This window comes from Danio aesculapii, chromosome 3, assembly GCF_903798145.1.
Source record: "Danio aesculapii chromosome 3, fDanAes4.1, whole genome shotgun sequence".
In the NCBI taxonomy this organism is placed as follows: Eukaryota; Metazoa; Chordata; class Actinopteri; order Cypriniformes; family Danionidae; genus Danio; species Danio aesculapii.
The window spans coordinates 26755451-26778909 of record NC_079437.1 but is presented as its reverse complement, the minus strand read 5'-3'; the positions used below and the strand labels follow the sequence as shown (position 1 = coordinate 26778909).

Genomic DNA, 23459 nt, shown 5'->3' with positions numbered 1-23459 from the left:
GGAGTGAAAGACTTCTAGATATCTTCGATATGTGCACTGTTTATTAATTGTGCACAATACAAACATGTAAATGTGTAACTAAAAACATATACAGCTGATTTAATTGTTATTTGTAAATCACTCAACTGTGGTATACAGGATTACTTATAACACTGTAATTGTGACAAAAAATACTGTGCGTTTCATATTTACATCAATGTGGTTCTTTTCTATTATACAATATTTTTTTGTAGTGTTACCATTTAAGTGCGTTTCTTTTTTGCTCTGACAATGTAGCTGTTTTCTATGGCTCGGTTTACTTTGTTATTTGCACAACAGCACAGTGGCGCTGTGTATAGTGTTAAGCAGGAAAAAACCTTGTAATGCATTTATCTATCAAAGATTTTGTTTATAATTTGAAATGTTCTGCAACTTGTAGTTAAGCCGGAGAAAAACCTGTACTGAAATTTATTTATCAAAGATTTTGTGCCGCTTTTTATTTGTAAACAGAGAGGGAAACCCCTGTATTTGAATTCTATTTTGCTCAAAAAACGTTTAACAAAGCTTTAATAAAGGCTTTAACTCTCGAGTAACCATTTATGGGAAAATACCGGATATATATAACGGATACCATCGTTCCTCCTAAAAATACCGGGATATGATATTTTGCCCTTATCGCCCAGCCCTAACAGCACATAAGGGTTAAGATCAACTGGGATGATCAAGTCTTGTTCTATACAGTAGATCTGGATAAATTCTAATAAATTACAAGCAAAATAAATCAATAATGCTTTATGTCTTTCTAAGGAGTCTAACATTATTCTAGTACAGAAATTGAACAGTCAAATGTAAAATAACATGGTTGTCATTGTATAAATAATATGCTTATCTTTTAATCTTTAATAAATAATCTAATCCTGCAATGTGACTACTGCAGACACACAAACACTGCGATATCGATGCTCAAACGATATATTGTTCAGCCCTAATTTCTAGCATTTTAGTTTTAAAGGTGATCACACTTTCTATTTACAGAGCTGAAAATACGATTTTTGGGGTTTACAAATGAGTGCAAGTAATCATTTTAAGTTATTTTTTCCCGTAATATTCATTACAATGCATTAAAAAAAAGAAGTCCTACGGGATGCTCTGTCTCAATCTAGGAGAACGTGGATTTCACTATAAAAATGATGCTTTATTTGCTGATACTTAACTTATTTCTTCAGTTTTGCTAATGTGTTAAGTGAAGCGAACAATTCATTTTATACAAATAATTTGTGAACAACAATTGTTTTCTTCGTTCACATCAAAGCTGTTGTTCAGATTAAGATATTGTTCAGTATGCTGCATATATTTGCACATTTAATTTTAAACACCCATTTTCATTTATACACAAATTTCAACTAATATCAATGTAACATTATAATATTCCTAATAACAGCTATTAATGGATAAAAGTGGTGTTTATCGACCAAGAAAATTGTTAATGGAAACAAAATATTGTCTGTGGTTATTTTAAAACAATAATAAAGTGACAGGTAACAGATCATGATGGAATTTCTACATCCCTCTCCATCAAAATGACAGACAATGCAAAAATTCCAACTTGACCTCTGATTACGATCTTCATTATTCGATTTTGCACCAACCTGGAAGTAGTTCATTCGGTTTGACAGTGTGACAACAAATCCTGGGTCGTTGTGAATGGTCTTGTCACAGAAGATGACATCCACACGGTGGTACAAGTCTCTGAAGTAGTCTTTCGCAGTAGGCAGCTCACTGGTGTCATTTTCAGGATCATCCCTGGTGGAGACAACAATCAGTTTCAAGATCTGATAGCCGGTGCAAAAATAACTGAGATCTAGACGGTAAAAGCTTACTTCTGGAACACAATTATGTCTCCATCCATCAGCTCGTCCAGAGCTTTGTCCAGGGAGACATCATAGTCTTGTATTCTCTCTGTTAAATTCGGTTTAACTTCCTAGAACACAAAACACATCATGTTTTAGCAGTATGCTACTGTATGAACTGTCTTGTGTGTCCCTGCAAAATGAAAATTAAAAAAAAGATCTAACTGAAGCATTTGAACAGCATTGTGTGTGTGTGTGTGTGTGTGTGTGTGTGTGTGTGTGTGTGTGTGTGTGTGTGTGTGTGTAAACGTCTAATTCAAACGCTAGATAACAACAACAACAACAACATGGATGCAGATATGGATTTTTTGGCCAATATCGATAACAGAGAACTCTTAATATTTGGAAGCTGATAACCAATGTATTAGCCGATAAATATAAATTTCACAATGTTATACTTTTATACAGTGAACAACTGATTTTATCTTAAAAACTTCATAAAAGTTTGAACTAGTATTAGAATAGCCCACACTAAGCAAAAAAATAATAATAATCATTTCTAAATACAAGGTGATTATATAGATATATTCATGATTTCACATAAATCAGTACTCCAAAAATAAATTTTTCTTCACATAGCAAATTAACAAGCAACTTTTTTTGCGATGACACTATCCAACATATCTACAATGACAAGAAATATGGTTACTTACTGAGTTATTAACGCACAGCAATACCACGCAAAGAAAGGACAGACTTGAAGGTATAAACAAAGTGAGGAAAGCTCCATTGGACAAGTCTGAACAAGTCTATCTACCGGCTTAAAGATAATCGCCTGGTTTTGATACCGGACCGATAACGATAACAATTAAAATAGCATTTATTGGCCGATATCAATATGGCCGCAGATATCTCGTGCATCCCTAAATAATAGTAATTCCTTACATTTATATAGCACTTTTCTGGACACTCAAAGCGCTTCATACATTTTGGGGGGAGTCTCCTCAACCACAACCAGATAAAATAAATAAATCAAATAAAAAAATAATAAAATTATCCATTTAAATACATTATGTTTTGATGCCTACATTTTTTATTTGTATTTTAATAAGATTTGTTATATTTGAATATGTTAAAACTGAATTTTATGAGATTTTAACAGGTGCTTGCATTGCATATCATATCATTTGTGCATTTTAATTGTAGGAGAAAATGAGTTGGAGCTTTTTCTAAAATTGTCCCACAAATCTCATTGGTCATATAGATTTTCTATGTAAAGTACACTTGCATATTGACAAAAATAATAACCCAGTATATTTTGTGGCTTTTTTTCTGATAAAAATTAATTGTTGCATTTCCCCCACAAAATGACTGTCACATCCACACGAGCATACCATATTTATTGACATACTTCACTCCAAACTTCATAACTTCAGATGAGTATTTAAAATAAACCCTTCTGTGAGAAGATTCTGTAGACTTGTGATTAATGAAAGCAGTTAAATCTTTCTTAAGCATTTTCTTTGTGGGCAATTGAAGTTTCTGGCGTTCAGAGGATATTTACTGCTCTTACTAGACTGCAGTGCATTAATATCTAGCAGAATGTATTTATAGTGGGGGGTTTCTGTTAAATCAATGGGGTTTCAAAACCATCTAGAATACATGTTCATTCTGTTCAGAGCAATTGTGAAAAGTAGTTTGCATTCATGAGATGCATTTAACTCAATGAAATGGAATAAAACAATCTGAAGACACTGTTCTAATTAATAACTGCTAAAACAGGGTTTCATTTCCCTTTGAATTTAGTCATTTAATGGCTCCCATCCATAATTATTACACATGAACAAATAAATAAATGTCAGCAATAGTGTAAACAGGCTTACCTCATAGAGGATAAGGCTAGTTCCCTGCTGAAACCCTGCTCTTTCACACATGACGGGCAGCAAGTCTCCTGTTTGGGTCATGAACAAGAACAGATTAGATGTAATACAGGATTTACTCCTGTTTAATTGCATCTTTACAAAAAAAAAACAAAAAAAAAAAAAAACAATGAACAATCTTATATCACAGCAGCTTTGACTACTCACGTATTTTACAGGATATAGGTGTGTAGATATGTCCACAATAATTTAAGCTTCTGGTTTTTGGATCATACATTTTCAAGAACAACATAACGTCATCTAAAAAACAAGAAACAAGATTAAAAGGTTAATCCTAAGCCAACTGGAAACAAAAGTGTCAAATATCTACAGTCTGAAACGGTTGAGTATATTTGGAATATAAATATACAAGTTGAAACTCACGGTCTTTGTCGAACTTGGGTAATGTTGCACCACTGGCAGCCATTTCTGGATCTACAGTTTCCAGAAATATTGTCCATGGGTTCTCGTTATCGCTCAAGTCGATCATCTGTTTGTGGCATTAAAATGAGTTATCCTCCCATCCAACATACTAAATCATAGTAAACAGTATGGGTCTATTAAAAAAAGTGCAAAGACTTACAGACTTGTTGCAATCGGCTTCATAATCCAACATGGCCGGCCGTTTAGTGCCATTGCTTCTGGCCTGCATTGGCCAGAGTCTCATCTGGTCCTGTGGGAAACCCTGGAGGAAGAGAAAGAGAAAAATTCCTCAGACCATCCTCATGGACACACCAGAAAAGAACAGCAACTCATCTCAGACATTAAATAAATGTGAATATGATTGGCTTACCACATACAAGAAACGCATTGTCTAAACTAGCCTAACCATTAGCAATATTGACAATGTTGCTGCTTTAAGGCTTTAAAAGCTCCCAGAATGCACTGAAGCATTAATAAAAGATGTGGTAACCATAGCAGGATTCTCTCTTTGCTGACTGTTGCCAGTTATTTGCTGTGTGGTGATGTTAAGAGCTAATCTTTACACGGTTTGTTGATTGTCAGCACGATTCAGGTTTCAACAATAGACGTTGAGGTGTGTGTCATCGTAACATGCTTCTCTTGTATACTCCACCATAACTATATTTAACTCCAGTAAAATAAAACTTGCTTAAAATGTACTTTGCTGTGCTTGCTTGATTAGAAATAATTTAATGTTTATTTCTATAGCGCTTTTACAATGTAGATTGTGTCAAAGCAGTTTAACATAGAAGTTCTAGTAAATTGAAACGGTGTCAGTCCAGTTTTCAGAGTTGAAGTTCAGTTTAGTTGAGTACAGTGTGGTGTAGTTTTTACTGCTGGAAGTACAACACTGAAGAGAAAATACATCAACGCGCAGCTCCACAAGTCCCAAACCAAGCAAGCCAGTGGTGAGGAACAAACTTCACCAATTGAAGTTAAAAAAAAAACCAAAACCTTAAGAGAAACCAGACTCAGTTGGACAACCATATCTCCTCCTCTAATTTAAGCGTAATTAAAAAAATATAGTTGCATAATTTTCAGTGATGTGATCACAAATGGCCAGCAGTGATGGACAATACTACTGAATGAACAAACCAAGCAAGCATAAAAAGCAAGCAAAAGAAAAAGATGCACATGGAAACAGGGTTTCTGCAGGGACTTTAAGACCCTTTTAAGACCACTATGAAAAGTATATTCAAAAGTATATAATGAATAAAATTACAAAGATATATATTTGTTTGTTTTTTGTCTAAATTAATTGAGTATAACTCCTATACAACCGAATGTATTTCTGTTATAAAACCTTATGTTTCATGCCTATTTATAAATATTTTGTCCAATCCCCCTTACTTGTGCAAATAGGTTGTGTAAAAGGAAGATCACATAATTGAATATATGCTGGTTATCATCATGAGGAATTGTGTAATTGCTTTTAGTCCTGATTAGAGAATTCAATGAGAATTTGAAAACCTTAAATATTTATATAGAAAAAAATAATGTAGATGCATTGTTGGTGATTGGATGGGTGTCTTTTAAAATTAAGACCAGTTTAAAATTATTTAAGGGCCTACTCACACTATGCTTTTCGAACCGTGCCCAGGCCCGTTTCCCGGATGGTTTGAGAAGTGTAAGTGCTCTGAATCGGGCTCAGGCACGGATCAGGCACTTGGCGGGCCCTGGCCCGGTTGAAAGAGCGTGGTTCACTTGGGCTTTGGCGCGGTACACTTGTGAGTGCAAAACGTGCCTAAGCCCGAAACTGAAAGCGGGACGTGACTTTTAAGGGAATGTTTCACATGGATTAATTATTCATTCTTGTTCAATGAACGCAAACTGTCGTAGATTATTAAAGACGCAAACCCCTCACTGCACGACAGCTGCGCACCTTCAGCAAACCACATAATTCCTGCAGCACAAGGACTTTATGATTGTTTATGAGCGTCAAAATTGGCTGATCTGTTCGGCGAAATATTTGACTGTGTGTCACTGCATATCAAACGACTTAAACGATATAACTAAAGAAATCTCCACTGTGCTGAGTGAAAGCGCGTACTGAACAGCGCATCATCGATGACGTAAGCGTGCCCAGGCCCGAATGTAATGTGAGTGCGGGCCGTCAGGGGAGACAGGAGGGGGGACAAGCATGCTTTGGCCCGGTTCAAGGCAACTGTACATATTGTGAGTACACCCTAAGACCTACAACACAATATTTATGCAAATTTAAGACTTTAGGCCTAAAATTTTGTTTTTGAAATTTAAGACATTAAGACTTTAAGACCCTGCGGACACCCTGGGAAACTACAATTCAATTAATTTTATCTGCATTTTGTAACAATGCAGTAAAGTGTGAATACCTAATTATGGAAGAGCTTCTGACAACACGTCAAAGTAACTAGTCTTTCGTGGCCATTCACACACAGAGCATTTCTTAAAATGATCATAAAAACTCCTGTATTTGGTGGGGTTCGCTTGTGATTGCATAAACAAATCAAATAGGAGCTGTTCTGTAAGATATTTGCTAAAAAAGCTCAATTTGAATGCAGTTTTTTTATACTTTACTACATTTCTCTAGTGCAGTGTAAAAAACAAAAAACAGAAAAGAATGTTAGTAAAAAGTATCAATTAAGTCTCACCATGGTCTGCGAGAGGTTCTGGACAAACTCAGCCAGCGTGGAGCTCTTCAGAACCTTGAACACTGTGTATTTGACTTTTTCCTCATCATACATGTCGTTGCCCTGATGTCCACAGAACTGGTCTTCTGTCACCATCTACAGGAAATGCATGTAAACAATACAGAGTCTGAATGAGCTTTAATGCTGCCTTGTGTTTTTAGAGTCAAGAAAGAAATATACTGCAAACAGTAAGACCCAAATAATGATAAATGTGTTCTCATCTCATGTAGTTTGAGTAGAAGTGACAATCAAAATGCTGCACAATAATATGTAAAAGATGTCAATAATAAACTGTAAAAGCCTAAATTTCTTACAAATCTCTTAATGAATTATTTAACACAACATCTGAAATTATTTCCAAGACTTTTGATCGATCTTGAATCTTCCATTTTCCTTAAGAACATCTCCTACTTTGGAGACATTTCAAAGGTCACTGAAAACACGTGTTGTAAGTTTATGTATTTGGGCTGTTTGCTTGTTTATATGCATTTTGTGTTAAGTATAGCAATTTGTGGTTAGTTGAAAGTGCTTTAGAAATAAAATTGAGCTAATAAATTAAATACTCAAAAGTTGACACACACATTGTTACGTTCTGACATCACTACAGAAAAATATGCCTTGCAAACATGATTTATGTGCATTGGTGGGTTACTGGCTTACATGTAAACTAGGAGAGCTTAATAACCAAAAAACCAGGTTATTTCAATAAGCTGGCTTCTGTGTGTTGTATTGGCGTACTCATACCTGTACTTGCATGTAAAGGTGAGCCTCCTGCCTCTCTTTCCTCTTCTGAGCCTCCACCCGCTTCTCCTCCTGCAGCCTCTCCACTAGCTGCTGTGGGATGTCCATGTCTGTGACCGGCTGCAGGACCTCACCTGGACATGACCACAGCACTCATGAGCACAAATGGATAAGCATGCATATCAACATACACAAACAAACACAGGGCGATTTTAACAAAGGCTGGATTGTGTTTTCATTTATTGGTGTTTCCACTTATTCGGTCACAGCTGAAGTGAAATTACCTCGAGTTAAAATGATTAATGATACATATGGATGTTAATGGCACTCACTGAGCTTTGACTCTCGGATATACACCAACATGTAAGCGTTGGTGCAGTGACGCACTGACAAGTCGTCATCGTGACCACCGTAATTGTGTTCAGTCGCCTCTTCTTTAGTGCACCGTGAAACGACGTCATCGTCAAATTTACACCACTGCAACACAAACAAACATTACATTCTGGAAAGAATCAAAGCATGTGTAACAATTTTATTAAATTATGGAACAAGTTAAAACAATGTTTGGCAGCAGACCAAACAGAACAAGTATTTAAAAAATACAATGGAAGGCTCCAAAACTTGTGTCAAAATCATGACAATGGTGCATTTACAAAGGTTTGATTTGATTGTGGTTCTTTTTTTTTTTTACGGTTTTCATACATTTAATATAGGTTTACGGAGATCAATGCAAAGGCAATGAAAGAACCAGTCCATAGTCTAAAGACAAACCTTAAAGAATGTTTTTAAAAGCATTTACTATGAGTCTGTTGAATGTTTGATTCTAACTGGCTGGTGAACATTTATTTTCAGTAATCTCAGCAATTATTTTGACATCAAGAACAGCTAAAATATTTCCAGATCACATAGAACGTGATGCTCTGCACTAGGGCTGTGCGATTAGTCGAAATCGAATCGCAATCTGAAACGTTGCGATTAGTTAAATCGCAAGAGGCTGCAATAAAAATATTATGGGTGAAGCAGAGTAGCGGAAACTTGTAGCGGAGTTTGATCGGATATTATTCCATTACGCTGCATTATTGACGTCTGCAATCGGGTGCTCTCCGTTTACGCAGCTCTGTTAGCGCAGTAATTTAGACAATAGACTGTTGACAGAGTACCGTTCGGTTATAAAGGTTAAAACTATGTTTGTGTAGTTGTGTCGAATTGTATGCACTTGTGGGAGTTATATGGTACGTTTAAATTACTGTCTTTTGCAGACAGCAATATTTAAGCTATAGGCTAGTTAACGTTAGCATAACTTCCCGTCACCAAATGATTGGAGTCATTTCACAGCCTACAACTGTTAGCAATCAAGACAAAAGCCTTTTGATCAAGTGTACAGCAGGTCACACACACACACCATATTTAATACACTACCATTTAAAAGTTTTCATCCTCGTTTTGTTTGTTGACCTCCACTGCACTGATTTAAAGTAAAATTAGTAATATTACAATTGTAAAATGTTTGCTTATTTAAAATGTTTATGATTTTATCCTTAAACTCAAATTTAGAAGTATGCAAATCAGTTTGATCCAGCACCCTGCAAACAATTGAGTTCACTTATCAGCAAACGAATTATGAGTCAAATTTCTTTCTTTTTTCACTCTATGCATGAGTTATTTTATTTCAACTGAAGGAAGATGTAATACCATTTTCTATAATTTCCACCAACCCAAATGTGAAGTATTCCCACACTGCCATACAATGACAAAACTGTCATTTAACAGAAAGCCCTTTTAAAATTACTTACAATAATATTTACCATTTTCAGCAGTTTTTGTATGTTTTCTGTATACCATCTCAGATGCCTATACCATGATGTTGGCTTAAACTCAGGATTAGTTTTGAAAGGAACAGTACATCCAAAAATGAAAACTCACCCTCAAGTGGTTTATGTTTTGAGGTTTTCTGTAGAATCTGAAAATCTATAACCATTCTCTTTCATTGTAGGAAGTCAATGGTTACAAGTGTTGAAATTTCTTCAAATGAATAAACCTCACTCTCCATCATCGAGACACAGCTGAGGTGCCCTTGAGCAAGGCATCCAACCCCTAATTTCTCTCCACTGGAAGCAATAGCTACCCACTGTGCCATGTTCAGAGTGTGTGTGCTTCCAAGCTCAATATATGCGTGTCTAACTCAGGCCCAGTGTACTCTGTCAAACTTCAGAACGTTTGGTTTGATACTTGCAGATGGCAGCAGTTTCACATCTGTGTTGCTTACAAAGAGCAACGAATAATAAATTGTGGCATTATCTTCTGCATTTCTGGTTTGTTTGCACACAACAATGATTGTGACACCATCGACATCCCTTATTGACCAGATATATCATTGAACTCATTTCCTGAACTGCTTTTCAACTACTCAGATTAAACGAGCAAATATCCCTATCAAACTCCCTAAAGTAAACAAAAAAAGATGAGAAGCTGGCACAACACAAGGCTTTTTACTATGGTGAGAGGACTGCGCTGACGGACTGTATCCCTGGTAATAGTATATTTTATAGTTTGTATGCATCACTTAAAAAAATATATACACATTTCAAAAATAAAGCACAAATGCAACTTGAAAATGTTTAATGCGATGCAAATGCACATCACAAATCCCTTCAGAATTTTGCTTGCGAGCTGTTGTAAAAGCACTGTGAACAAATACCTGCCCTCATCCTATAATAGAGCACAGTTTACTACAGCAATTGGGGTTTAGCCCAAAAACAGACAGTATTTTTTGCAGATGGGTCTGTTTGAGTTTAGATCATGTTCTCACCACAAACAAACTCCTGCAATGCTCACTTGAAACCTCTTCAAGCAGGTCTCAGGCCCTATCTACACAAATAAGTTTTCAAGTTTTGCTATGATTACGCCTTTTGTCCACACTACTCCGGAGTTTTCAAACGCCTGAAATGAAGCGTTTTGAAAACGTTGAAGAGGCTGTTTTCATTTTAAAATGCTGCTGCTCTGTGTCAGAGTGGATGGGGGGGAAAACGGAGACATCTGAAAACGGGTGCGGCTTCAGACAAATTTGGTCACGACATTTGATTGGGGTTTTTTCCTCAATATTAAGTAGCCTACAGAAAGTTGAGTCTGGCATCCTTTTTTTACAAGTTTGTTTTCCATATCAAACTTGCCGTGGACACGTCAGGTGAATCTTCGACAGGAACAGTGTACTTTATAACCTTATTCACATCACACTGGCTACATCGTTTCATTATCTTAACAATAAAATGACAACATGATATAAGGAACTGTCAATTTTCATTTTGATTTTAACAAGCTGTTCCGAAACGCTAGGTGAAACGCCAGAGTAGACGTGGATCGTTTCCATTCTAAAACACCGTTTTAAAACTAAGATGTATGTGTGTAAACAGGGCCTCAGTACACTTGTTGTCTATTATTCGTGCACAATTGAGTGTGATTGCTGCAATCACCCCTGCCCAAATGAACCATATAGGGGAGAAAAAAACTCCCTCAAGCGCAATTCAATCAAAATAAAATGAGGCAGGTGTGAAAGCACCCTAAAAGTTCAACCAAAATGTTGAATGTTGATGGGCTACTTAATTATTTTTATGGAAACGTTAAGAGTACAGTACTTTGAAAAAAAAAAAAAAAAAAAAAAAAAGATAAGAAAGTTTAAACAAACAAGATTTAACAATATACCTAGAAGTTTGAATTCAGATCACTTGATTCTTGCTGAAAATATTAATGTCTTATAAAAATAATAAGTAGCTGACTCTGATCTCTCTGAATAATTCAAAATAAGATATAGTCAAGAGTCTAGAGCCCTCCATTGTTTACAAATTTTACTATAAAACAAACATTCTCATGCAACCCCCCTCCCCCATTTACCACCAACAAAAATTTTAGGGACCCCTGAAATGAAAGGTTCTCACTATTGGTGCGGTGACACTCACTTTGCCGTCTCCTTTAGGATTAAGGTAGACGACGTAGTGGCCCCCGTGGTTGTCTCCGCTGTGTACCAATACAGCGTGGAGAATGTAGTTGGCTGGGTCTTTCACGTCTGGTTTCTGCAGAAACTCATCCAGAGGTAACTGCTCTGGGAACTCAAACCTGCAGGGCAAAACATCAAGAATTAGCCACCATTACTGTAGCATCTTATGGGAGAATGAGCAAGAGATTATGGCAGAGAGATTATTGGAGAATGCATCTTATAGAGCACCCTCCAGTCCATATCCAAAGTTAGTGCTCAGTCGACAGAACCATCATTTAGATGAGTCACACTCACAGGGATATTTTAAGAGTGTAATCTCAAGTCTCAGCAGGACTTGCATTTATTCTGACCACCCATAAATCATCATGCTTAACTCATCCTGGCATCACGGAAAGCATTTCAAAAGCGTGATAATAAATCAGTGTTACTCATTTCATAACCAGCTCATTATTTACAACCTCACATTTGTCAAAATAGCCTAGAGTCATAAAACATTTTTACACCTATGTCACGTTCTACACTGCAATAGAAAGAGAAAGAGTTGTTACCTGTCGTTTATCTTAATGTTTTGGTCAGTCTGAGGATCATACATGAACCTCATAAGCTGCAGGTGCAAGATGGGAGGAAAGGTCAAGAATTTCACACCCTTCTCTGCTTCCTGGAAAACCAAAAACACACAAAATAGTCAATACTCCAGGTAAACATGAAAATAAAGTAGTAGTAGTTTCACCATTTATAGACAAATTGATCATATAAATTTTGTAGTGAGAGAGAATTGAGTTTATTGCCATACCGGCTTCCATGGCTATGTCATGGCAAAAAAAAGATCATGTTTACATTTTATAAATACTACTTTTCTACCATTATAAAAATATTCCAACAATTAAAAGTCATCAACAGAATTAAATATACAAGATTAAAAAAATAAAATAATATACAAGATAAAATCTAAAACTGTTTATGGTTTACTTTTATAAATTCTGTAGTGCAAACAATTCAATCATAGAAACGGAATTAAGATATTTTGCTTGAATGCACAATGCATAGAGCTATACACCTAAAGAATACATTAAATATTAAGCTGCATAATTAAAAAAAAAGTCTCATTCTTGTGTAATTAAGAAAGTGGCACAGTAATATTTACAGGGCACAGACTGAAACACATAAGATGGGTGAATGTGATTTCATTCATTTCATTTGTTCTAGTTATAATCAGCCAACTGGATCTGAAGTTACATACAACAACGGTTAGGAGCTTCCACACTATTTTTTATTCAACTATCATTTTGACTTTAGGAATAAAATATATTTTTAAAAAGGTTGTTCCAGGATCAAAAACATGTTAATCTAGGAATGTTTTTCTTTTTTTGAACACACCCTTCACCTAATTCATGTCATTGAGATTTATCCATCTACTATTTCATTAGAAAAATTTAAACTGAATTTGCAGAAAGTGAGTGTTTTGAGTTTATTGTCATATCCGCTTTTCTGGTTATGTCATGGCTAAGTCCACACAGAATCTGTGCGCGCAGAAATCTGTCGATTTTCAGACTATTGAGTCCATTTATTTGTGTAAAAAATTTTTTTCGTTTTTACATTTTTCAGTAATATTACTGAAAAATATGAAAACGTTAATATGATTTACTTACAATACAGTTTGTAAAGTAATATTTTCTGTCTTTTAATAGATATGTGGTAGATATATTATATGAGAGACTTGCTTTGTTTGCCAAATAAATGGATCTAACAGGATTTGCATTGTAAACATTAAAAAAAAAAAAAGTTAAAAATGTATCATTTTTTAACATACTAAGTTTGGCCCTGGTCATGGCAAAAAAGAACAGATCAAGTTTACAACATTCTATAAATATCACTTTTCTATAATTATAAAAATATTTTAACTTCAAATAATATATAGGATAATTTATGAATAATAATAATAATAATAATAATTATAATAATAATATATATATATATAAGAAACTAAATCTAAAATGGTTTAAGGTTTACTTTAAAATTTCAATTTTGGAAGGATTCACATTTAAAAAACATTTCGTTTAAAGTCTCTGTAGATAAAAATCTTGTCTGATAACAATAAAAAATAGGGCATTCAACAAGAATGTGTTTAACTGAATTTGCAGCTATAATAAAAATAAAACCAGAGATATTGTGTGACATTGCATTTACCACACTGTTATCATTCTTATAATTAACCTGTAACAACCAACGAATGGAAAATCTCGCACATTCACAAACATTTTAAAAACACCAAATTCAGGTCTTTAATTCAGCATCTTTCAGTTTGCTTGGTGTGTGTGTGTGAGCGAATTAACGTGTAAAGCTCTCACCTGCAGACCATGCTCCCCGGCATCATACTTGTTGTCCCCATCCAGCTGTTCCACAGCCACATAATCCTTGAATGACTCAAAGACTGCAGGGCAGAGAAGCAGCATTAATATCACACCTCCACACAAGCAGTGTTCTTGAAATGGCATCAGAAAAAGCCTGAACTGTATTCTGTCAGATCAAATATATATTCTGGAACTCAGCTTCAAGATGTCGGAAAAAAAAAAATCTGGCATTTGCAGACCACATTACAGTAACAACCATCCTGCAAGCGAAGGGAGGACAGCAAGACCGAATATCAGAAAGCCACACTTACTGTTTTTCTTTCCTTTTATGCTGAGCTGGATGTCATAGTAATCCTCTATTCTTTCTGACCTGTAGTCCACATGCTTACACTGAATGTAAGACTGAAATGGAGAAAACACCCAAATGTGGTGAGCCTGAAATCAATGAATGAAAACGAAACCACAGGGAGAGTCTGGGTGACTTACCACCATCTTCCCTCGGAAAAGCTTTGGGATTGTGCCCTCCACACAAGTTCCTTTCATCTTGTTCTCCACATTGTCCAACAGCTAAAATTGACCAAAAGCACACAATGATTGGTTTCAAATTATCTTGACATCCCCAGCCTCTCAATAGATCAACAAATTAAAGGATCCAAAGGGATGCAGGGAAAACAGGCTACTCACCACTCTGCAAAGTTCCTGTACATCATGCTGCATGAAACTGTCTAAAGTTTCCCATCTGAAGAAGCAAATGCAAAATATATATATATAAACAAAAAGGCATTCAAATAAAACATCACAAGACTTTGAATAGAATGTTTGGTTCTGGCAACCATAAATGATTAATGAAGTTCAAATCTGCTAGCACAAAATAAGACCAACTAAAACTTTATTCAATTATTTTAGTGGGTCAAGAGAACAAATCACTATACATCTTCCCAAAAGATTCAACTGTAATCAAGTATTTGAATGTCATCAACTATTAAATACGCTCAATAGACAACCAAATCTTTAATAAAGAACTCTTTGTAACTTAGAAAAACTACAATAACTGAATTGAAGGGTGGCCATGTTTCCATAAATACACCTTAGAGTGTTATACCGGTGGTGAGGAGACACTTTTCCACACTGTTCATTTATAATTTAAAATCTACAAAATTTTCATAATTGCACACATGTAAATGAGACCGATGAGATGTCCTTGGAATACTTTATTGATGAAAATGAATGACTTGCACTTATCCAGGAAATCAATGTAAACAATTCATCCTAATACTGAAGAACTGGCACAGAAACTTCCTCTAAAGCAGGGGTGGGCAAACTCGGTCCTGGAGGGCCGGTGTCCTGCACAGTTTAGCTCCAACTCTAATCAAACACACCTGCTTATAGATTTCTAGTGATCTTGCAGATACTGATTAGCTTGTTCAGGTGTGTTTGATTAGTGTTGGAGCTAAACTTTGCAGGACACCAGCCCTCCAGGACCGAGTTTGCCCACCCCTGCTCTAAAGCATAATTTTAATGTAGTTCATTAATTTAATGCTATTCAGAATATGGTATTGTATTTACAACGCAATTATTTAAAGAAATCAAATAAACAATGAACAAAGTGATCAAGTAAATGTTCAAGTTCAACTACTGTATTGATGATACAACAGTATCACCAGCATTTCTAAGCTCCACTATTTGACTAGTGGTGTAACGGATCCTAAATCTCACCAAAAAAAAAAAAAAAAAAAAAAACATTGGTTTTAACAGACAGCACTTAAGACCTGTAATTTTCATAATAATAACAATCAAGAAAGAACCAGCTGGAAAAAAAGGATAATATTTAATACGAAAAATGACCTTTGCTTCTGTTGGTGACAATCCTAAATGTATAAATACTATCTATAAACATCTTGTACAACATATATTGGTTTTCAATTAATGATTCAACAATTCACACATAAAACTTCATGTTTCACTATATGCGTGTCATTTTTGAAAACCTATTCAGTGACAATTTTGATAGTTGTTTGTCACCAGCGTCAAGTTCCATTAAACAGCGATTAAAATTTTTCCCATAAACATCAGTGTTTATATCTGAACTATAAACTGTTCTCCCACTACTTCTGTGTTATTTGTTTGTAACTAACTGAAAGTGTAAAAACTGAATCTCGCTCGATCAAATGCAGACTTGAATGCAGTGCTTCGAAGGATTAATAAATGTATGCAAATCATTATCATTTATGTTGCACAGGTTTGAATTGAGATCACAATTATTTAATGTTTAATTGTGCAGCTTTTCATTGTTTGTTTAGCCTGCATTAATGTATTCAGTGACAGAAAACTCCTTAAATTAACAGAGAAAGTAAGCATTTAAGTCCCACCACAACTTTGTCCGTCATCATTATATTTTACAGGGAAGCCAAAATGCTTTCATACATGTGATTTGAATGACACGGGAGGCGATCTCTCTGCAATTGTTATAAATGTTGGATTAACACTACTATATAGGCACCAGTATACCATGCAGCCCAAATCCATTGAAGGACGATGATAGAGAACAAGAAATTCCCACTTCAAATCATTGCTCCAGAATGTCAACAGGCAGATGTGTCAGCTTCTGATTCATCGTTCCAGCAAACTGAACACAGGAAAACAAAGCCTACCCAAAAGACTTGGTCAGCTTCTTCGTCCCAACAGGCTTATCACTGTGCTGGAGCTCATAGAACACCCTCTGCAGGGCGAGGGGGACACTTTTAGAGGAATCATCTCCCTCAGTGGGCATCATATAAACCGCCTAGAAAGCAAACAACAAGACATATTCTTTGACAGGTGTACCAGCATCAACGAGTATACACACACTCCTTAGGTTTCTTTAGACAACAATGAACACACCCACACAAAAATAAATAAATGAAAATGTAATATTTGGACTGACCCAGAGCTTTACATAAATGCCCTTTCAGCAGCTTTCTGTATGGACAAGCTGTCTGACCTTCCAAAATGGCCACCAAATAAATTAATTCACCAAAATAAATAAATTAAAAATAATCACCCATTCGGTTTGCATGATTTTTTTTTTTGATTCGGTAAACATAAAAATTTATTTATAATATATATATATATATATATATATATATATATATATATATATATAGATATATATATAGATATATATCTATATATATATATATATATATATATATATATATATATATCTATATATATATATCTATATATATATATCTATATATATATATCTATATATATATATATCTATATATATATATCTATATATATATATCTATATATATATATATATATATATCTATATATATATATATATATATATATATATATATATATATATATATATATATATATATATATATATAAAAATTCCCCTATTGTAACGCTCAGAAATGCCATTTACAAAGAACATACATCAACATAAAAACATAGCTTTATAATCTACCTTTATCAATATTTCAAAAAAAGTTATTTTCAATGTCATGTAATCAAAAAACAAAGAAAGCAGTTTGATCTTTTTAATAGACACATTGTGAAATGAAATTGAGATTCTGAAACAGCAAGAGGGAAAAAGATATATAAAGTTTCCAAATGTTAGACCTAAATTGCAGCTACAAACAAAACCACTGACTGTCAAAAATAAAAAGGATAAGCATAAGGCCACACATATTTCACTATAAAAACAGACCAAGACAAATTTTACAATACTTAATATTAGTAATGCTTCGATCAGGACTTCTGCAGCCGATATGGAGTACTGATTCCTTATGGTGATCAGCCGATACAGAGTACCGATTGCTTCAATCTTTATAATGCAAAAACTTTTCTCTTTACCTGAGAGAATAAATTAAGGATGCAGCATATAACCCCTTAAAAACGTCTATTATAACCATTTAGTGTGATCATGTCATGGTCAGGAGTTTCACAGAAAATAATAGATAAAACAGATTAAAAAAACAAACATTTAAATCGGTAAGAAATGAATAATTCAGTTTAGAAACATTGCAAATGATGAATAAAGAATTCAACATGTCTCAATGAAAAAAGTTTGGAAAGCATAATTGATGTATAAAGAAGGTAACCTAACCAATGTAATGCTTAGAACAGAGGTGTCCAAACTCCATCCTGGAGGGCCGGTGTCCTGCAGATTTTATCTCCAACTTGCCTCAACACACCTGCAAGGATGTTTCTAGAAAGCCTAGTAAGATGTGTCCAGGTGTGTCTGATTGGCATTGGAACTAAACTTTGCAGGACACCAGCCCTCCAGGACCGAGTTTGGGCACCCCTGGCTTAGAACATCAGGCTTAGAGCCTCTCTCAATCCATTCTCTAGTTCTCTCACTCTCGTCACCTCTTCCTCTGCTGGTAAACTCATAAACAAACACTTGCGATCAGTTCATGAGATCGGCCAGATTGACCGATTGAGTACTGATTATCGGCTGATACCGATCTCCAGCCAATCGATCAGAGCATCCCTACTTAATATTAGTTCTCATCTAATCTTGTTGATTAATGGCAATGATAAGTATGCTCATTTAAAAAAAATCTTCCACAAATGTTTACTTTCACTTTAGTGCTGTTAGAACAGTTTTCACTTTCACTTTTGCTAAAAGATGGATGTTTTGACATAATTTTACATGCATTTAGCCTATGTTGCAGCACAAAACATGTTAAAAAAAATCTGAAATCAAAACTTCAGCATTTGGGTGCTGAGAGAGTAATGTGCACAAGTGTGAGTATTGAGTTTCAGCAGTATCTTGCACTGGAATCTTTAAACTGGTAAAACCTGAAGCATAAAATTTGCAGCAATTACTGTAAAATTAACTCAGGATAAATGAAAAACCGTGATGGAGCAGAGTATACAGAGTTGTACTGTAACACATCATAACAAACTGCTACAAATGGCCAAAATGTGCCTGCTCTGAGTGAGTGGCAGAGAGAGTTCAGCAGCTGGCAGGTATCGATACTGTGGAAAAGTCATAGCACTGTCTCAAATATTTCAGTATAGACATTCTTTTGGTCTTCCTTGTATCCTCTTTCTTGTCTTTCTCACTCTGTCTTTTGAAAAGTTGAACAGTTGAAGACTGCAGCTTATTTGAGCTTTCATCATCAGCTATGTGTCCTGTGCTTATAAACCCACAGAATGTACAGGTAGAGAAGGGGTGAATGAAGTCTGATTGGTTAATAGGACACATTCCCAGTCAGAAACCAAAACACTCACTTCCATACTAAACTATTAAAAAACAAAAAGATGCTAAGCTTGGCTACATGACCAGAACAATACGCCTGCATCTCGAAATATGACAAAAGAATTAAACAGTTCATTGAACCATCCACCCCTATTAAATTGTAGTGGTTGTCATCACCAGAAGGTGTTCAAACCCAATGATTTTAACTGACAGATGACACGCATCAACCATCCTAAGACGTCAGACAAGCTGATGCTCTAAAGCAGTCAAATGTAGCATCTATGCATAAATATCTATGCATTTGACTGATAAAATATTCGACATTTCTAAAACAGCATCACCAGAATACATTTTTCATTTTACATTTTAAAGTATAATCGTGCAAAAAATATTTAAAGTAATTTAAATAATTTTTATTGTATTTCTGATCAGATAAAAGCAGTCTGAAAAGAATTCCATAAAAGATAAAGCTTTTAGCATCTTTTTTAGACAAACAAGTAATGAAAGATTTGGCCTGTTAATAACAGGATTTTTGGTGTAGAAAATGTGCCCTGCCAGAACACGGACAAGCTGATATCAGCTCTAATAAGCAAGATTTTGTGGCTTCGCAATACTTTCCACTGTAAAGTGGATGCCCATCTGGTGAGATGCATGACTCTAATAAGAACCAATATCACCGATAAGACTCAAAATATCGCCACACTTGGCTGCACCTGAAGGCACACTAAATCATCTCTCATCACCTCAACCATGCATCCACTTCAGTTCGGCTATTTTTCATTGGAGCTCAGAGCAGGCAAAGGAAAAATCAATTTGCAAAGTAGAAATAATATTTTTTTAGAATCATTTACTGAAGCACAACTGAAAGCTAATATCATCTACTTATTTCACATACAGTACATTCTGTGGAAACACAATACAATCTTCTGATTTTGATAACGAAAAGCAAATCTCTTACCCGCCGAAGCTGGTTTGTGAAGAAAAGAGTCTGCAGTAAGCTGTTCATGTAACATGTGGCTCCTTGATTCTTCAACCCCACATAACCAGTGTGTTTCTTTGAATCCCAGCTGCAAGTAAAACGATCACATCAGCAAGAGTTGCAAAAGCCTGTTATCAATGAATACATCACACAAAAATATAATAAAAAAAAAGACTTACGCCACACCATGAGGTGCATCGGCTTGAACATAGACCTCAAAAGTGACCTTATCATCCTCTACAAAGCCCCGTTCCGGATCAGTCACATCCTGAAGCCAAACAAACACATCAACATCAGCTATCTTAACACCAGCTTAGCAGAGACGCTCATACAAAAACATGCTAACTTACGCTCCATGACATGAAGTTGGAAAAGCCCCAGTCATTTTCCTTGTGGAAGAACAGGTGACTTATGCGGCGACTGAAGGACTTTTCATCGTCTTTGTAGTTGATTATTTTAAGCATGGCTTGAGCATGACATGACCAGGACCTACAATCAAGAAGGAATTGGACTAGATAAATTAGATATGCTTAAAGCAAAACATTTATGGTAGACATATTCCACGATAAATCCAAGCAAAAGCATTTTAATTTTGGATAAGAGATTCATTCATCCATTAATTCAAGGTCATCAGTGAAATCTCTACTTCAGATAAAGTAATGGCAGTAACTGCTTACGTGGAGTCTGACTCAGCATTGCACTGAAGGAAGAATCCGACGCTCTTCTGGTGAGGTCTGTCTGGATAAAACCTGGGCATCACCATGATCTTCCAGGGCAGATTTCTCACAAAACAGGGTGGGCTGAGCACAGACTCACTCAGCCTGCTAAAGCGCTCCACCACAAAGCGGAAAGTGGCTTCAGAACGCCAGCTTGTGTCTGCAATGAAGGTTAAAAAGTCAGAACACACAAAATTCTTTACAAATAATTAGGTTTAGATTAACAACATGCAATGTGTGCTGTGCGTCATTATGCTCCTTACCATCCTCCATGTCCTCCTCTGTGTTGTTGTGTCCGTCTGCCATAGCCACGTTCCCATTGATGACTGGATTCTGTGGAATTCTTGGAGGATCATCTGGGTCCCCAGCTGAGAAAAAAGACATACATTTAAATTTCCTTACTATATTTTTTATAATTTCCTTAAACTTACAAAGATTAATTGTGGAAAATCTATTGTGAGAGTATAACATTCAGAATGTAGGGCACATGGCTGCACAAATGGCAACAGCATTTTAATTTTATAAAACCATGACAAACCACAAGTATAAATTACTAACAAAATTTGCATTGTAACCATGAATGATTCTGCAGCATAGCTGGAGGCCTCTCGAGTTCTCATTGTTTTTAAACCAAGGCAGTCAAAAAAAAACTATGTTAAGACTGTGCATACAATGTATGTTGGAAAGATCATAATCATGAGTTGGATGCACCACAATGTTCAAGTGGGAAACTATGGATTGTCTTTGAACCAGTATTTATGAGCTGGGGAATACCTGTGAGAAAATATAAAGTAAAAACAAATACAATGTCTGCATTTACGGTAAAATTTAATGAATGAAATTTATTTTTATAAAACGTCATCCAAGCTATACATTCAAAATACTACAAGATTTCAATTTCAACCATAATAGCAGAGTTAATAACATCACACATCCATTTGTAGTAAATAGAAATAGCTGTCTTTAAAGAAAAAGCTCATTTCCATCTTGTTCAGAGCAAGTTATTAGAATGCACCTAAAATCGTCCATTCAACTTCCTAAATCAGAAACTTTGACATGCATTTTATACAGCAAAATACTATTAATTACAACAAAACTGTAGAATCAATGAATGACTGTTTTTAAATGAATGCTGTTGCCTATAAGGCAGTCAAGAAATGAGGCACGTTATATTCAAACTCCATTGGACATTGAGTTCAAAACAACTTTACTTAAATAGAAATTCCTCCGAAAATGCACAAGACATAGTTTGATGGTCTCCCTGATTGATTCCAAGCCAATCTTATGAAGTAACTGAATGTGACAAACAAAATAACTTCAGAAGTGAGAAATTTTATTGCATTAGAAGTCAGCATAAATTCCAGTGAGGGATGCAGAGTAATGTTTTTCCTGGAGGGTACCCATCTCACATAACCCCCAAAATACAAAAGTAAACATATTATCAACCAGATTCAGTAAGAGTTGCTTAAAAGATACACAAAAGATATTCTGAAGAAAGTTGAAAACCTGTAACCACTGACTTCCACAATACTTGTTATCCTACTCTGGAAGTCAGTGGTTACGGATTTCTAACATATTTCAAAATATCTTCTTTTGTATTTAACAGAAAAAAATAGGGTGAGTAAATAGCAGGTTAATTTTCAACTTCACTTTAAAAGTTGCGTGTGTATTACGACCCATATGGAGTCGATTCAAGATCTCAGAAAGGTCCCTAGATATCATTCAATTTTTGCATTATTTTAAGTTAAGACAATATCTTGTGGTTCTTGACTAGAAGATGAGATGTAATCCAAACATTTGTCTGATTAGCGAAAAGCCTGAACTAGTGACAGTAAAAACAGGCCAACCCGCATGCTCCATACTGATAACCTGTTTCTTTTGCGCATTTGTAGGCCTTGGATAGCGTATGGTGTGATATGTGCATGTATTGAAACGGCTCAGTGCGGGGGTCTCAGGACAGCGGCATCAGAAACGCCCCCACACGTGCACTGCAGAACTTTGATGAAACGCAGCGCAAAATTTGCGTCCGAAATGCAGCGTGTAAAAAAATAATGCCATGTTCTTTTTTCTTTTAAATGTTATCATGGAGATCGCTGGTGGGCTTTGCCAAAAAACAGACACGCAAGCCGTAATCATTAAAAATGGCGAGCGGTACCACAGCATGACTCGTTATACAATGAAGAAGCAGAAAATCCCCGCGCGCTCTCGTCGGATCCCCACGCGCCCGCCTGGCGCAGTCATCACACTGTCGAAATCACGTCAAATCTATATTTAAGCTTGCAGTGCAAGTACAGCACTCATATTATCATCAACAACAAGGCTGTCGCTGAGAATAAGGCTACATTAATGACTCGTTTCCGAGTTGATCCGATCGTTTACCCCCTCCCCCTCCATACACATTTAGCCGCGCTGCTAACGTTCCCATCCGAAAACCGAGCTTTTATTTCTGGCAAACCTTGTCATCCGACACGATCTAATGAGTAAATAAATTACTTGGATCTCGGATCCTTTGGTGAGCCATCATGCACCGCGGGCCGCGTCGTCTCCCAGATATAAACAAACACATACGCAAGCAGGCCTCGCAGATACTGAGCGGTGC

The 23459-nt window shown here is 35.7% G+C and overlaps 1 protein-coding gene across 3 annotated transcripts in view; it reads right to left on the bottom strand.

Annotated features, from left to right (window-relative positions):
* The window catches only part of usp7 (ubiquitin specific peptidase 7 (herpes virus-associated)), a 35689-nt gene that overhangs the window by 10753 nt on the left and 1477 nt on the right, over positions 1 to 23459 (bottom strand). Inside the window, exons 1-22 of one of the 3 annotated variants that reach the window (XM_056453524.1) lie at positions 23354 to 23455; positions 21124 to 21228; positions 20822 to 21020; positions 20495 to 20633; positions 20324 to 20412; positions 20124 to 20232; positions 16614 to 16744; positions 14647 to 14701; positions 14449 to 14529; positions 14274 to 14364; positions 13960 to 14042; positions 12160 to 12269; positions 11553 to 11730; positions 7953 to 8097; positions 7624 to 7754; positions 6841 to 6975; positions 4332 to 4433; positions 4133 to 4238; positions 3917 to 4009; positions 3713 to 3780; positions 1860 to 1960; positions 1629 to 1782 (exon numbers count right to left, since the gene is read on the bottom strand). In XM_056453524.1, the coding sequence (XP_056309499.1) occupies positions 1629 to 1782; positions 1860 to 1960; positions 3713 to 3780; positions 3917 to 4009; positions 4133 to 4238; positions 4332 to 4433; positions 6841 to 6975; positions 7624 to 7754; positions 7953 to 8097; positions 11553 to 11730; positions 12160 to 12269; positions 13960 to 14042; positions 14274 to 14364; positions 14449 to 14529; positions 14647 to 14701; positions 16614 to 16744; positions 20124 to 20232; positions 20324 to 20412; positions 20495 to 20633; positions 20822 to 21020; positions 21124 to 21228; positions 23354 to 23426 (2478 nt within the window). In that variant the 5' untranslated portion in view covers positions 23427 to 23455. Of the gene's footprint in view, positions 1 to 1628; positions 1783 to 1859; positions 1961 to 3712; positions 3781 to 3916; positions 4010 to 4132; positions 4239 to 4331; positions 4434 to 6840; positions 6976 to 7623; positions 7755 to 7952; positions 8098 to 11552; positions 11731 to 12159; positions 12270 to 13959; positions 14043 to 14273; positions 14365 to 14448; positions 14530 to 14646; positions 14702 to 16613; positions 16745 to 20123; positions 20233 to 20323; positions 20413 to 20494; positions 20634 to 20821; positions 21021 to 21123; positions 21229 to 23353; positions 23456 to 23459 lie in introns of those variants that run through there. The other 2 variants (XM_056453526.1, XM_056453525.1) reach the window with 2 other exon arrangements.